The 15,972-nt window shown below is 35.4% G+C and overlaps 2 protein-coding genes across 2 annotated transcripts in view; both read left to right on the plus strand.

Moving 5' to 3' along the window:
* Positions 1–15,972, plus strand: part of LOC134846979 (tektin-4-like) — a 145,278-nt gene that overhangs the window by 25,413 nt on the left and 103,893 nt on the right. The gene's annotated exons all lie outside the window — the stretch shown is intronic.
* Positions 4,645–12,371, plus strand: LOC134846961 (uncharacterized). The gene is made up of 3 exons (XM_063864420.1): positions 4,645–5,541; positions 9,850–10,035; positions 11,100–12,371. The coding sequence occupies exons 1-3, from the start codon at positions 4,687–4,689 to the stop codon at positions 11,442–11,444; spliced, it is 1,386 nt and encodes a 461-aa protein (XP_063720490.1). The 5' UTR covers positions 4,645–4,686; the 3' UTR covers positions 11,445–12,371.

Raw genomic sequence — 15,972 nt, forward strand, 5'->3', positions numbered from 1 at the left:
ATAAGACCCCTCCGGATTCGGACCCCTCCGGTTTTGTGGAAAGTAGACCCCTCCGGATTCGGACCCCTCTGACTTTGAAAAATTTCGACCCCTTCGGATTCGGAGCCCTTAGCTCTGTCAAAGTAGCTTTTTGTAGTTTTCTTAATTTCAGCTTATACCCCTCCGGATACGTTCTGCGTTGCTATTATGCTGTTTGAATTAACTGGGAAGGGTATAGGGTCCTTTCCTAGACCCCTCCGGATTGAAGTTAAGGCACTTATTTGACAATTCACACTAACGGTGAAGGGTCTTATCACTTGCCTAATTTCGACTCTATTATGGTTGTCTTGTGCCTTCCGCCCTCCCTTTTTGTCTAGAACTGTCCTAAGTTACTTAGTTCAATCGCTATCAACTTTTGGTAGGGGTATAAGGGTTTTTCAGAAAAATTTATAAAACGTGAAGGGTGTACCCCTCCGGATTTGTGTAATTTGCTAAAAACAATCTCAAAAAATTTTCTCGCTGGCTTTTTCGAGTAATTCTCTTTCCTACTAGTAAGTTCAGCTAATTTCTGATCTATTGGTACCAAGATCAACTCAATATGCTCAGTAGTTCCAAAGTTATTAACTAAAACGTCTTTCTTCCAAACTCAAAAATTTTCTCTCTTATAGGTTCCGCCTAACTTTTTCCGCAAATCTGGTCCTTTCGACCTAAAAACTATTGATCTGAGCTCAGAAGGCCTATACTCTTCTAGTTCAATGCAAAAGACCCGATCTAAAACGCTATTGTAGAAAAAATTTGCGAAAAACTATGCTACCTGGACCCCTCCGGATTGATGAATCCACCAAATCAAACACGTTATGTTCGATTTCTCTGCAACCCGGAAGGCTTTCGGGTAGCGGATTTTAAGACTTGTAGATTCACTAGTGGACGTTGTCCGAACAACTATTTTTACTGTCCTACCTCAAAAATTTCAAAAAATTTTCTAAATTTTTAGTGTTCCTTACTATCAAAAATTGGGAAAATTTGGTTTTTGGTACCAAACTAGTTCCAACCACTTCCGAACTAAAGTTAACCGGTTCTACCTATTACAGTAGTGCAGTACGATGTAACACACTAACTTAGCGCTTTTTTCCGTTTCAAAAAATATCGATATCTCAAAAATCGCGACTTGTGGGGGGATCAAAATATCGCTATTTTGACCCTAAAAACCGGTCTGTTTTCGTTGTTTTTCACTGAAAATCGATATAAGACTATTAATATAGGCTATATAAATAATAATATTAGTAATAATATACCCCTCCGGGTTTGTTTATTATCCGAATTAAGGTGCTTAACTCGGATATTCGCAGTTCGGTGAAGGGTCACTACAGTGCAGCACTGTCGAGCCCCCCACAGATTACTATCTTACTTTTTGTACCAAAAGGGATACAAAACTTGTTAACGATACCCAACAGTCGATTGTTGTTGTCGTTGAGCCCCTTCTTGTTGCTCCTTGAACTGCCTGCCGGGTCGGTCTTCACCCAAGACCCTTCCGAATTGAGCGCAAATCAGCTGACCCTTCCGGATTGAGCGCAATTTATCATTAACGTGCTTAAACGCTCAAATAACCCTACAGTACAAGCCTCACAAACGGGCTACAAAATTGATCGTAACGATCCTGACTGATATAAATGCCTGTAACAACAATATATCTATCAACAACAAACGGGGGGTTTGAATCACATCTTGTCTGGGGGGATGATTTCTACTGATTTTTTACTTTTTTACTGTTTTTGGTTTTTTCGGTTATTTTTTATGTTTTTTGTTTTTCTTGGGTACTATACTACTTTTTGTTTGGTTTTGCTTATATCTTTAAGTGTTTTTGGTCACAAACCACTCAGGGGATGAGGGGTTCATGATTCCCCCCACCCTTCCTGGTTCGTGAATTTTTGGTCTTAACTAGGTTAAAAAACTATTCACGGTAATCCGGAAGGCTTCCGCGTTCCGAACTACCCTTCCGCCCCGGCAGTTTAGGCCTATTAAGGGCGTTAATGTGAGCATCCGCTCGGCGCGGAGTGCTCGTTAACGGTTCTGCCGGTCATGATGTTAAAAAAGAATAACACCCAGGAGCGCCATAAAAACATACATGTAACATTCGCCCGGAAGATACATATCGACGGATAACAAAACTAAGTCTTAAGACGACTGGCTAGCGTCTAAACAGAGCTTTGCATGTTTTTCACCGTCTCTACCAAGCCAGTACTTTTCGGTGGTCTTTCTTACATCAGGCTGACAAAAACGTTACTGTTCTCCGGCTTCGACCAGAACGCTCAAATTAACTGAATTACATGCAAAGTTAGTGAGCTCATGGCTGGGTCTCTGTATCCCCAGACCACGAGGTCACTCCTAAAAACAGGGCTACTACTTATCATATTACTATTGTTTTTGTTCAGTAGATAAAAATCATCATCTCCATCGAAGATGGATCAACCCTTTCCCCCAACTCCTAGCACCTCATCCTTGTCAAAACTAATCAAAATATCAGTTAAATTCAAGTCAGGACATGACAGGATGCTAAAATTCAATACAAGTTCATAAAAGTTCCCGTCCCGAGACCCTTCCGGATTCTTGAATCCGGCGAATCAAGCTCCTTAACCTCAGGTTCACGCTAACTCGGAGGGCTGGCTTCTACCCTTCACCGTTGTTCGCAACGGCCTTGCAACTATTGTAACAGCACAATAGTTGCAACTCGGAACGTCCTCTGCTGCTCGGTAGTTCGTTGTTGTTTTTTAGTCTCGATTTTCGTACTGTTCGTAATCGCAGATAAAGTTGTTCTGTTTCTTTCTGCTATTTTAGCCAAAATGGCCGTTTTAACATTTCTCAGAAATGTTACGTCATCACTTCGAAAATTTAAAATTTAGAATTCCAGAATCTTCTAGCCTTCACCGTTTGGCCAATCATTCAAATAACGTCCTTATCCGTTCTAAATCGCCAATTCGGAAGGTTCACTGCTAAAAATCCTGAATTCTGCAGAGACTGCATTTTGGCCATTCTGGTCGAATGTCACAAAAACTCAAAAATACATCCAACATAGACAATTCTATCTGTGCTATAATTGAGAAGGGTGGATTTTAATTGAAAATTCTCGGAATGCATTTAAATGGACATGATTTATTCATAAAATTTTGCCGATGTATTTATTCAGCGTTTGTACGGCCCTATCCAACCTGTGCTCGTACCGTCGCATGAAAGTAGAGCTGTCTTATTCGACACAGAAGACAGAGTGTTCGCGAGTAAAGAAGAGATATATCAAAAGTGGACCAGACTGAACCTTCGGTGGAAAGCTGGACAACCGAAGTCTCGCAATGGTCCAGAACCAAAACTTGTCTCCTGAGTTATAACTGACTTATTCAAAACTCCTTGAGTTAAACTTGGTTACCCCATTTATGCTAGAGTTACTTATTAATTTAGTTACTCAGTTCTAGAGATCGTGCTGGTATGTGAGTACCCAATTTAAATTTCTTGAGTGTGTTTTATATTGTTATGTTAAGTTAGGGAGAGTTTTTAGGTTGATCCATCTGAAATTGATCAAAGGTCCACTCTAATAAAAAGTAACTATACGTAAGGATCCGACCCTGTTTTTAGCGGCGTTCGCGTGTTTTAGGTAGTTTGAGACCTAAGTATGGGGACGTTCTTATTTTCTAGAGTGGGGGTATTTTGGTAGTGGCCTTTAAGCTGTAACAAAGGTTTTAGTCTCATGTCGCAAGTGAACCGAATTGGCTCCGACCGCTTGAGGTAGAAAAACACATGAGATAGTGTCCCTAACTCTTGAGCCAATGGTTTAGGGCCTATTTTTCTTTAACCTCATATGTGACTTAAGTAGGCGACTGTTACATATCTGTGTTTGTCGCTTTGAGGTTTTTCTTCTTTGAAAAGTTCAATTCGAACCAAAACGAACTAATCTTCTTTCATTTGACCGACGGGCACATGTTGAGGTGGCAGAAGTGACCTAATTTGACGAGCCTGATCAGTCCAAGATTTAATTGACGCATTCCGCTAATAGAAATTAGACGCAGATGAGTTACGGATAAATGGATCTCCTCCACCATGGTGCGAGCATTGAACCATGGTACTCACAACAGATCATTATAGAAAAATGAACAAACAAACAAACAACTGAATTTTTATTTTGTTCAACTGCTTCTCTACGAATTTTTTTCAACTGATTCTCTACGAATTTTTTTCTGCGTCTGACGTCAAAAAATGGAATTTTTTGCCGTTTGATTTACAAAAACTTGACAACACAACATCAATGTTTGAGAAAATTCAGAGAAATGTTACACTAGTGAGAGGTAATCTAATCCTATATGTACGCATACAACTACATGGCGTGATTTCTGTTTTAACTGACGGACTTGTAATTTTAAGTTCATAATTCCCAATGCTCTTAAGGTTTTACAGTGTTTCAAATTGTAAACGTTTACTTCTTAAGTGTAATTTTTGACTTTTATAAGATGCAATATGTTCATCTCATTTTATGATATAACCCAGCTTAACCAAGTTTAATAAATGTAAACCTAATCTATTTCTACGCTGTTACCGTATTAATGCAACGGCCATGTTGTATAGTTATTGAAATGTTTTATTTTTCTTCAAGATCACATTTTGATCTTATTCGATAATTTCTGCAATAATTATTTTAAAGGTGACTTTGAATGGTCAACAAAAATGTGTCTCGGTGAGAAGGCAGAAGACAAGTTGCAATCTTTCACGTTCGCTGAAATAACGCAATTGGCTGAAAGCGACAAAAAGAACGTGTATCTTATTATCGAATCAGCCGTCTATAAAGTTACAGATTGGCTACCTAGACATCCTGGAGGGCCAGATGTGATTCGCAATCTTTCTGGTCGCGATGCGTCTTTAGTTTTCCGGACGAGTCACCCAAAAAGTAGCTACCTATATCTTAGCAAATACAAAATCGGGAACGTTACTGGAAACCGGAAAACTAAGTTTGATGAAGATTATGATGCGCTTGTAGATGAAGTTTACGACGGTGAACTGATGAAAACTAATTACTCTTGGTACTTCTGCAAAACAATGATATCATATCTGATATTAGCTCTGAGTGTTTCGCTCTACGTGATTGGGTCCAAAAATGAAAGCATTTGTATGCAGCTATTTGGTGGCTTCTTTCTCGGAACCTTTTTCCAACAGACCGCGTTTCTTGGACACGATACTGGACATAATGGTGTTACTCACAACAGGTTATATGATACCATGTACGGTGTAATGGTTGGACCTCTTTTGACAGGAATCTCAATAGGGTGGTGGAAAGATTCGCACAATACTCATCATAGTGTCCCAAACGTTGTTCAACATGATCCGGACATACAGCATTTGCCTGTTTTTGCCGTGACACCTCAATACTTTAATTCGCTATACAGTTTCTACCACAAAAGAGTGATGGTTTTCGACGCTGCTGCTCGCTTTTTTGTCTCTTATCAACGTTATCTTTTCTACCCGATCATGGCATTAGCGAGATTCAATTTGTACGCTCAAAGCATTATCTTCATTGTCGCTAAGGTTAGCTGAACATTTCTCGCATACTTGAACCTGAACTAAATTGAGCTTTTGTGATGTGCAATTCAATTTTCCTGTTTAGCCTCTATGAAAAAAATAGTAAATTCAGGAGCTTGGCGTTTACCCGCTGGCTGTGAAAAAATGGCACCCAATACGGAACCTAAAAAAACTTTACTCTTTATTCATTAAAAATCAGATTAAAAATGAAGTGAACGTACATAGCTAAAAAAATGAAATTAAATAATCTAATAACACCTAAACACAAAGGGTAGCCGGTTACTGTGCAAGTAGCGCTGAATATTTCGACCAGTCTTTAAAAAGCTACAAAAAACTATAATTTAAGCAAATTCGGCAGTCGTAGTAAAATAGGCAAATTGAACAAAAGTTTTTGCAAAAAATTAACAAGAAAAACCAAAAAAAAATCTTTTTTTAAATCAAATGTGCAGAAAATGGCGCCAAAAAAACTCCATAAACCAATTTTACTTCTTAAAATTTTAAACCAGTTTTGCGCGATACTGAAAAAACTCTGTGGAAACTTTGGCGTATCACTGGACCCCTTCCGATGATTATTTGTAGTACTTGATTTTGCGTGGAAAACAAAAAAACGAAAAATAACTAAAACGCACTCGAATACAAAGTTATACATTTTTTTAATGGTCGGAGCAATAAAAAGATTAAAAAACTAACATTAATATTTGTCCGATAAATGTAAATTTGTTCCAAGTAATACTCCCATTGGCTGCAACTGTTTTTTTTCTGAAGCTAAATCTTATGAAAAAACGTTTAAGTCTGAATTCAATTGTATTATAAGTTAGAGTATGTAAGTTAGCGAGTATATTCTGGTCTTGTATGTAGTTTCAATTTGGTTGAGCTCTAAAAACGATTTTTCAAAAAAAAAATCGTATTATGTTGCTGTTTAAAGACGAATTTTTCCTTCGACAGTTTTCACTTTTTTGATGATTTGGATAATCTAAATTGATATACACTGGTATCAATTGTTTAAAAACGATTTTTCAAAAAAAAAATTGTATTATGTTGCTGTTTAAAGACAAGTTTTTTCCTTCGACAGTTTTCACTTTTTTGATGATTTGGATAATCTAAATCGATATACACTGGTATCAATTGTTTTCGAGTTTTGGCGAAATGGCATATCATTTTCAAATCTAGGAAAAACTTAATCAGCAATATTTTTTTTTATTAAAGACGGTTACAGGCAAATTGTCTTTTTTCAGCCCAACTTAATTGTTTATCAAGTAAATTGATTAAATTAATCGTTATTCCATTGAGTAAAGTAGCCAGATTTTGTAGACGGATCATGACAAGGGTATGTCATTTGCAGCAATCTCGTGTTTATTGGTAGTGAGTAATGATGGATTGTAATGTTTTAATACCACAGCCATTTTTGTAGTGTTCTTTTAATTTCCTGATGAAAGTTTTATGTTGGATCGATTGCAACTCCAAGATATTTGACTAATGGTTTTTCTTCAATTATTTTTATTTTCGATGCAAAAAAGGCATAAGACCGCCGCGCTCATAATCAGTATCTTAACATGTATGAGTTTTGTTGCATTTTTTTGAAAGTTGTTGAACTATTCCAATTTTATCTTAAAGTTTTGTGTGTTAGAATTTCCAAAGCGATAAACTATTTCAATTTTAGTGAAATTAGAATCGAGTAGCAAAAAAATTGTTTTTTTTTTCAAGCAAGCAATTGTGTCATAAATCTTGTTAATAGAAATGTTTAAAGTTAGTTTAACAGTTTGAAGCGATTCGTCATAAATTTTTTTAAGCAAAGACAAGTGATTATTAGTTATATTGCTCAACAGCTTGCTTGTTAAGTCTTAAAGTTTTCGCGAATCGCTTTGAGCTATTGAAATTAATTCATATAAATCAAGAGTTTTATGGCCTGTTTTTTTTTTGCAATTTTTTTTTGCATCTCGACTCAAGCTATGAGAACAAGTTAAGCTGTTTGGAAGTTTGGTAATAATCGAATCATTTGAAGATACAAAATCAGCTTAATTTTTTTGAGAGGTTTGAAACTTGCTTTGAAAATTATTAGCTTGTTTAAAAATCGATGAATATAGTTTAGACTCTTAAATATGTCGCGATGACTTCTAAAATATGTTGTGATGACTTTCTTAAATATGTCGTGATAAATATTTCACCATTTATTTAAATAAGCATAGCTTGTGTTATATTATGAAATTCCTTTTTTTTCCAACCTAAGTCGCAAATATTGTTGCGACAAAATGTGCTCATTTTGAAAGTGTTCGTTTTGATCCAGCTCTTAAGTACAGCCAATGCTAAGTATATTAACACAGACTAATATTTTACAAATAGCACTTTAGCTTCAAGGTATCATGGATCTGTAGCGTAGAGGTAGGGAAGGAGACCAGCAACAAAATAAGAGGCTTCGAACCTGGGCATGGTTGAAATTTTTAATGAACTTTTTCGTATTCTAGTTAAAATGCGTCCGCTCTATAAATTGAAGCATGTTAGTTGGTAAATTTCTTTTTTTTTTCAAATTGACTGCTAATGCGTCATAATTGGCTGGCGTCACATAGCAATAATGTAGACTCATGATTGGCGTGCGTCACTGAAGAAATTTTGTATACTCAAAGTTTTACTCATTCACTGTTTCCTAGTTGCGTTATCGGTCATATATTTGCTTGTATATGCGATGTGCAACTTCGCCTCTGTGTATATAATTAAATAAATAAATAAAATTTGGCTCATGGGTTCTTCCATGCTATTGATTTGGATGCGATGGTGAGTTTCATAGACTGAGAGGGTGAAAAGTAAGGCGTGGGTTGGGTTTTTGTCGGCCGGCGTTGGTAAATGTATAAAACCTCGTAGATACCCAAGTGAGGTCTCATCTTAAAGCTCTTTTAGTCGATATCGGCATTCAAAAGTACATTTGAAAAAGTATTTCAACCATATGAAAAACTTCAAAAATTTTGCTATTTAGGCTCAAATTCCGCTAAGAGCTGTTGTTTTTATTTCTACGACAGACTTCTTTTTAAGAGTAATGAACGTAATGGGTCTTGCTGATTTCTTGGTTCTTTTCTTCAGGAAAAAGTCTTAAAATGTGCATAAAAGTCTCTAATAACTTCAGATGTGCATTCATACATATTGATGCAATTATAAATGCCTTTAGGCATACATGCACTTTTCAAGTTCAATTGAAATTCATCTGCTGAAAGTGACGTAAATAGCACTCTCCAAATTCGAATGTGGAATTGGCGCAAAAAAGCGTGAGCTATTTCTAGTTTCGAAATTGTATTTTTTAGATTTTAAGCGGATTGAAAATTTTACCTGTTCATCCAGTTTTATCAAGTTTGTTCCTTACTTTTTTCCAATCTTCGATCGGCTATGTGTTTTAAGAATATTGCAATTAAACATAATAAGTGTTTAAATCGGTAACCTTTTTCATTATTTGTTTGAGATCTAAACCACTTGCTTTTTAACCAGATGATCCTGCGTAATTGTTAGCGTGTCATTTATTTTTTAGCGTAATTTTGTTTTGAAGAGTTGTGAATCTAAATTTTTACAAATTATTAGTTGTCAATGAGCGCAAATAGTACACTTGTGTAGATCGTGATGTTTTTCTTTGCAGGAATGCCTTAAAATTTGCTCACGCTTAAATTTGATTTTTAGAAGTTCAGTTCATTTCTATTGGTATAATGAGGGCAAACTTCACTATCAAACAGCAAACATGTGAAGGTCGGAAAAAACGTGGTTGATTTCCTGTTTCAAAAGGAATTTGATTTTCAGATTTCTTAGAAATTTAAATCCAGTTGATCCAGTGTTCTCAAATTCGGTTATTTTCTTTAAAAAAGCGCAATCATAATTTGTTCATGAATTTCAAAGAGCTTTAAGGGCATCTATTTTTTCTTTGAAATTCGAAAGTCAGTTAGTTTTCTGTTTACTTGCGTTAATTGACTCTTTCCTGATGACTTTTTAAATATGCCGATAATGACTTCTCTCAAATATGTCGTGATATATATTTCACCATTAATTATGTAAATAATTAAATGATTTATTTATGTAATAAATGGGATAACTTGCGGTCATTGACTCTTTCTGTTGGCTTTGTTCTGATTATTATGGCTGTGATCACCAAAACCTGTGATCCTTTTTGGTTGCTAATAGAGTTTATGGTTGATAGGAGTTCTAAAATTTGCGAAACATTTCAAGCTTCAACTAAAGGTTCAACTATAGATGATAACTTTAACTATAGATGATTGTGTGAGCTAATATCTTTGTTTATATTTGGATGACAGTCACGCGATTTTTAGCATTTGCTTGTTTCAGAGGTGTGAGTGGCGGAAAACTGAAGCAGTGACTACTTTGCTGTTCTGGACATGGCTCATAGCTCTTCACTACCAGTGCTCATCAGCATCAGTTGGATTTGCATGTCTTATTTTAAGTCATGCGGTAGCTGGACTTCTACATGTGCAGATATGTTTGTCGCACTTTCCCATGCAGACGTATGGAGAGGTAGTCATTTTTTTATTCAGTTTAATACATCCAAAATAAGTTATCCATACGCAACCATTTATCCATATGTAAAGAAGTATTGCACAAAACTTCAGGATTGATGAATATGAAACGTAGCGACACGCTTTAATGATAATTCACCGAGCGTGATTATTTCGCCTTCTTACTATAAAAAGAATGGCCGACAAAACTTAAGCGAGATTATTGCAATTTCATATAATAATTTGTTTCTTTTCTGAGCAATCAATTAATCACTAAGAAGAGATTACATCATTTGATTCTTGGAATCTAATTTTCGTTCATCAAATGTGTGTTGTATGTTTTATGAAGTAATAGAGTTTTCTTGTTCATCAAATTCTTGTTTTATGACAGAGTAGCTTTTTTCTGTTCGATGCGCAAACAGCTGCGAACCAACTGTTCATGTGCCATGTCCCAATTTTACTTTTAATGCCGTTTAAATAAACAATTTGCCAAAATGGTTTGAAGCTAATTTACGTCACGGTCGTAGATACGTAACATTAGTTTTGGAAACTGTATACCAATGCTACTTTCAATAATTCATGCTATACATAACATAGAAACGTGACGGCTTTGATAAACGCTTAAAAAGGAGAGTTATGCGTTTTTGTACTGCACAGAAAGCATGCAACCGTTTCAAGGATTGTGATAGTAAACATTGACTAATTTTGAGTTCAATATTTTAGATGTTTCATGTTCCATGTATTTTTAAGGCTGAATCTAAGATAACTTTGTTTTGTGGTGTTGATTTTTTCCTTTTGGTGTGCTTTTTGAAGTTAAATTAAAGATTTAATATCATTTGTTCACGAGGTAAAGGACCAACATAAGCGCTGTACTGCTCTTTTCATGCTGTACTGCTCTTGTACATTTTTTTTTTTAATTTCTGATTTTTTTTATATTCCAGTGAAACTATGCAAGGAGGCTGTCATTTTTTGAGCTCTGTGGTATTATAATCTACTAATTTCTTTGGTGCTCATCGTGGCTAAGGAGCCAAAAAATGGGAAAAACTTTTGATCGGTATAAAAGAACAGCCTTTGCTTGATTAGGTCCAGTATGGAGAAGAAACGCACGGGTTTTTCGACACTCAAATCGCCACTACAATGGACATAGACTGTCCAGAGTGGCTAGACTGGTTCCACGGTGGACTCCAGTTCCAGACAGCACATCATCTGTTTCCAAGAATTCCCAGACACAACTTACGAAAACTGCAAGCTAGACTGCTGAAGTTCTGCGCTGAGCACGGAAAACCGTATTACATGCACCCGTTCATAGACGCGAATCGAAAGTTGCTTTCGGGATTGCAGAAAACGGCAGAAGTGGCAAAGGACCCAAAGAAAGCGTTCAACTTCAAAGAATCAATGCTATGGGAAGGAATGTGCGCACAAGGTTGAGGGAAGAGTCTAAAGCAAGAACTAATTGCAAATGTAGTGGTGAGCGAAACTGAAGTATTGGTTAATGAAATATTATAAATATAAATAATGATGAATTGGGCAGTTGAGTTAAAAATTGAGATACAATTTTTAACGGCTGAAAAATTGCCACTTGATTTTGAGATATTGGTTTTGACACCTAGTTCTAGAAAATGATCATCTGCCCAATTTTGCTTGCTTTGCAAATTGTAATATAAAATTTCCTAATCAAATTTTAACAAATTCTCTTACTTTTTATAAGACTGGTTTGTCTTAAACGCTGCTTTAAGATATAAAATACAAAAGACTACACAATCGCTGTAGTTGTGTGGCGGTTGATTCATAAAAATCTGATAGAAACTTGATGCTCGACGATTGATCTCAGAATTTCAGTGGATTTGACTTAAAGCTTCCTCAACTGTCATTGATATCAAAATTACCCTCATTTTTGGAGACGAATTGATGTATGTATAATAACAAGGGATTTACGCGCAATTTTTTGCATCATAATGTGTGCTACTAAATGTGAATTTATTTTTTCATTATTATCAATATGTTAGAGGAAAAAAAATATATTTTGTTCGGTTTGTCAGATGAACCCTGGCGCTCACTTACTTGTTTTCTCAAGTTTGTGCTATCTTGAATTTGTATTTTGGTTTTTTCAAGTCAAGTAAACTCAGTCAAGCTCCAGACTGTGTTGTTCGTTAGCCCTAACTGACGTCTCAAACTTGAAGAATTCAATTTTCACAGACTTAAAAGAGCGAATAATAGTTTCCATGGGCTGCCATTCCTCAGGATTTATAAGGCGTGTTTATTATCTAATATTTTCCCAAATGCTTATCTAGACTAATGCGACTAAATGTTTTAGTGTAAAAAGATTTATTTTTGAATTGACTTTTTCTCAGTTTGTCTTAGTAATGAACAGGGGTGGATCTAGGATTATCTCGAGGGTGGCGGACCTTTTTTTTAGATTGAGCAAATTGATTTTTCAAGCTCTCACAAAGCACTAAAAAGTCCCTGTTTTGGCCAAGTTTTCTGCGCCTCATGAAAAATATTGAAAAAACAGCCCAAAATATGGATATTTCAAAATAGTACAAAGGGGGACCCTTTGGGTGGACCGGCAGGGGGTCGAATCCCTGCGGGGGCATCCCCTCTCCTCCTAAATCCGCCCCTGGTCATGAGAAACAAATAAATAAATTGTTACATAGGTTCATAAAAGGCCAATTCAAATATTCATTGAGAAAATTAATTAAATTTGAAAAAAGATTAGATGTGCTTCATTGAACTGTTTTTCAAGTATCCATGAACGAAATGTACACTTATCTTGGTCGTTTTTTATTCATGCTCCAATTTGATTTAAAAGGTACTACTTCATTTTTTTCTAAATGCAATTCAAATTCACTTGCTGGAAGGAAGTAAACTTGAGCTCTCATATCCTGGTGGAAAAAGTAAGCGTAAATTTAGATTTTTACTTTCTAAAACGTTTTATTTCAAGTACCATTTTGGGTAACAATAACAGTGAAAAATTCACAATGTGTATCATTAACTGATTTAATGAGCTCGAGTTTTTTCCAGGTCTGAAAGCGCCAGTTGTCAGCATCTGATAAATTTTTCTTATGGCCTGAATTTATAAGACAGAACCTAAATTAGGAACGCTGTCACAATAAACAACTCAACTTCTTAATCTAAATGTTTCACATTGCATGATCAACGTTTCATACTCGGCATATTCGAAAAGTTGTTCACTGCCCGGAAAAAGGTCGTAAGTGCTTTAAACCAGGCAACGATACTTCCATTGGGGTAGCGGAGCTCATTTCATCGCGGTTGATATAAAATCTATGTTGAAACTTGTAGTATTTGTTTTCCGTGAAATTAGGCATTTTACGAAAAAAAAGTTTAAGCTTTTAATTTCATCTGGTGGATTACAGAAGATCAATTGGCTATACAAGAAAGTACAGTAGCCGTTTTTTTATGCACGAGGGAATTAATTCACTATCAGAGAGCCGCCAGGCCAGAGGATAAGGAATAAATGTCCCAAGTGCCTGAAAAAAACTTGCGAACATGCTTAGTCAACGCAAAATTTCTATGTTCATAATTATTTTTCACTTGTTTATCGCATGCGAAATCAATTGTTTTCTCACTTAAAAGCATGTTTTTAAAGTATCTCTACAGCTCATTTGCAAGCGTGGATATAAAGAATTTTTTCATGCCGCCTGAACGCACGCTGCAGATCAACTAGTTTTGTTCATGCAACACTATTTTCAAACTATATTATAGAAATGAAAACGCTGACCTCATTGCGCAACTTAAAGCATGTGAAAATTAATACTTACAAGTAAAAAAAATTTTGAATTAAGACCTCGCAATTTAATTAAAAGCGAGCATAAAAAATCAATTAACAGTTTGATGAATGAAGTTCTAATAAAATTATTTTAAGTATTAATTGGGGGCCTTTAAGCACATACATTTGCTAAATTGATGAATTTGCTCCTAGAATAAGGATTGAATGTCAGTTTATAGTTTTTCCGGCATTTTCATCCATTTTGGTTAATAATTTTTGTAAAAAAACTTTTGCAGCGTCGACATTGACGCAAACCTAGATTTATTTTGGACCACAGGTCTACGAGCGCTCAAGTCAATTTAAACTAAAAGATGATCTGTGGAATTGTTTTTTATCCATTTAAATATGTGGTACGATAAAATATTCAGTAATCAACAAATAGAACTTATCAGTAAACACTTTCAATGTGTGTGATTATTTTTTTTGTGAAGAATAATGACAAAATTGAAATAGAAATATAAACAATCTGGTAGAATTTTTCTTTTCTGGACGACAATATAGTAACAAAACCAGCGGGTTGCTGCTCAACTAGCGAAATTGTTTTGAAAAATCTATTGAAACAAATCAAAAAAAGTTAATTTTAGAAAAAATTTGAATTAATTTTCTCAATTTTTGTTGTAAGTTTCCAGTATTTGTTTTCTAGAAAAAATGAGTGAGTTAGATGAAACCAGGAGAAAGAAATACCAATAGTTTTTGAAAACGCTACGAAATAGCCTAAATGTTTTTGTCAAATTAAGGTTGTCAGGCCAGCAATTTTTGCCTTATTTGGTCTGAAAATTGATGATATTTATCCAATTTTTCTTGAAACATTACTCTAAACGTTTTTTAACGGAAAAGTACGTAGCATTTTTTTTCATGCGAAATGTCTCATGCTTCATTCATGTCCAGGCGCGGAACAAGAATTAGTTCGATTGGGAAGAGCATTTAAACAGAAATTCATCAACTGTTGTCTTTTTTCCTGTCGATCAAGTTGTTCTTTTGATTGCTCTACGAACACAAATTGAATACCGTTAGTTGCTAAAACTGCTTGAGTCTCGGTCGAGTTTTTCAAAAAACTGCCCGAAATTGCGCACACTCTTCTCAAATTCAATGAATTTCAGCGCCAAAAGGCCCTCTACAAAAATTTAAGAGCTGGTTGGTCAAAAATGTATGTCATAAAGTAGAAAAAAAAATATGACTTTTGAGTGGTGAGAAGATCGAATCCCTAAGGAACATAATCTCCGGCAAAAAAAAAACATTTTTGGAAAGGATTTTATTATAGCTAAGAGGAACATGAGGCACGGGTTGAGGAATTCCTAAGTTCGCTACAACCCACACAGTATGTAAAGCACAAAATCTTATAAATTGTTTCCAGTAAAATCCAATTAGACCAAATAGCGTGCCTTTATTAGGTTCAGTATAATTTCTGAGCCAAATAATTCATCACTTAGGCGTCAAATAAGGGAATACATCGCGGTTTCAACTTTAAGTTTATTTTGAGTGACATTATGACAGTATTATAACAATTTTCTTTCCCGAGATACTCTGGATTCCGCAGATTTTGTTCTGCATTCCACAAAGTTGGCTGTTTTTGAAACGTTTTTGAGCAACACAGTGATTTAACTATTTGTTCGTGGAATCAAAGGCAGTAAAAAACTCAAAGAAAAAAAGCCGTCTGGCGGATTCCGCTACAAATCTGTTTTCAGCGTGTTGTCGATTTTTCTTAAGTTTTACAAAAAAAACACAGTTTGGCCTAGTAATAGTTGCTCAAGCTAGTCAAAACTGACATGAAAAAATGGACCCTTTGTTGTAGTTCTTTTCCAATTTTCGAGAGTTTTCGAGAAAAAATGTTATAATACTGTCATATTATTGTCGCTTAAAATAAAATAAAGTTGAAATGGTGATGTATTTCAGTAGATGACGCCTGAGTGATTAATTAATTTGGCTCAGAAATCATACTGAACCTAACTCAGGCACGCTCTTTGGTCTTATTGGTTTTTATTGGATGCAATTTATAAGATTTTGTACTATATATAGCGTGTCGGTAGTAGCGAATATAGGAATTCCTCAACCCGTGCCTCGTGTTCCTCTTAGCTATAAAAATGTTTTTTTTTGCCGGAGGTTATGTTCCTTAGGGATTCGATCTTCTCACCACTCAAAAGTCATATATTTTTTTCTACTTTAAGACAT

The sequence above is a fragment of the Symsagittifera roscoffensis genome, chromosome 5 (assembly GCF_963678635.1).
Source record: "Symsagittifera roscoffensis chromosome 5, txSymRosc1.1, whole genome shotgun sequence".
Classification (NCBI taxonomy): domain Eukaryota; kingdom Metazoa; phylum Xenacoelomorpha; order Acoela; family Convolutidae; genus Symsagittifera; species Symsagittifera roscoffensis.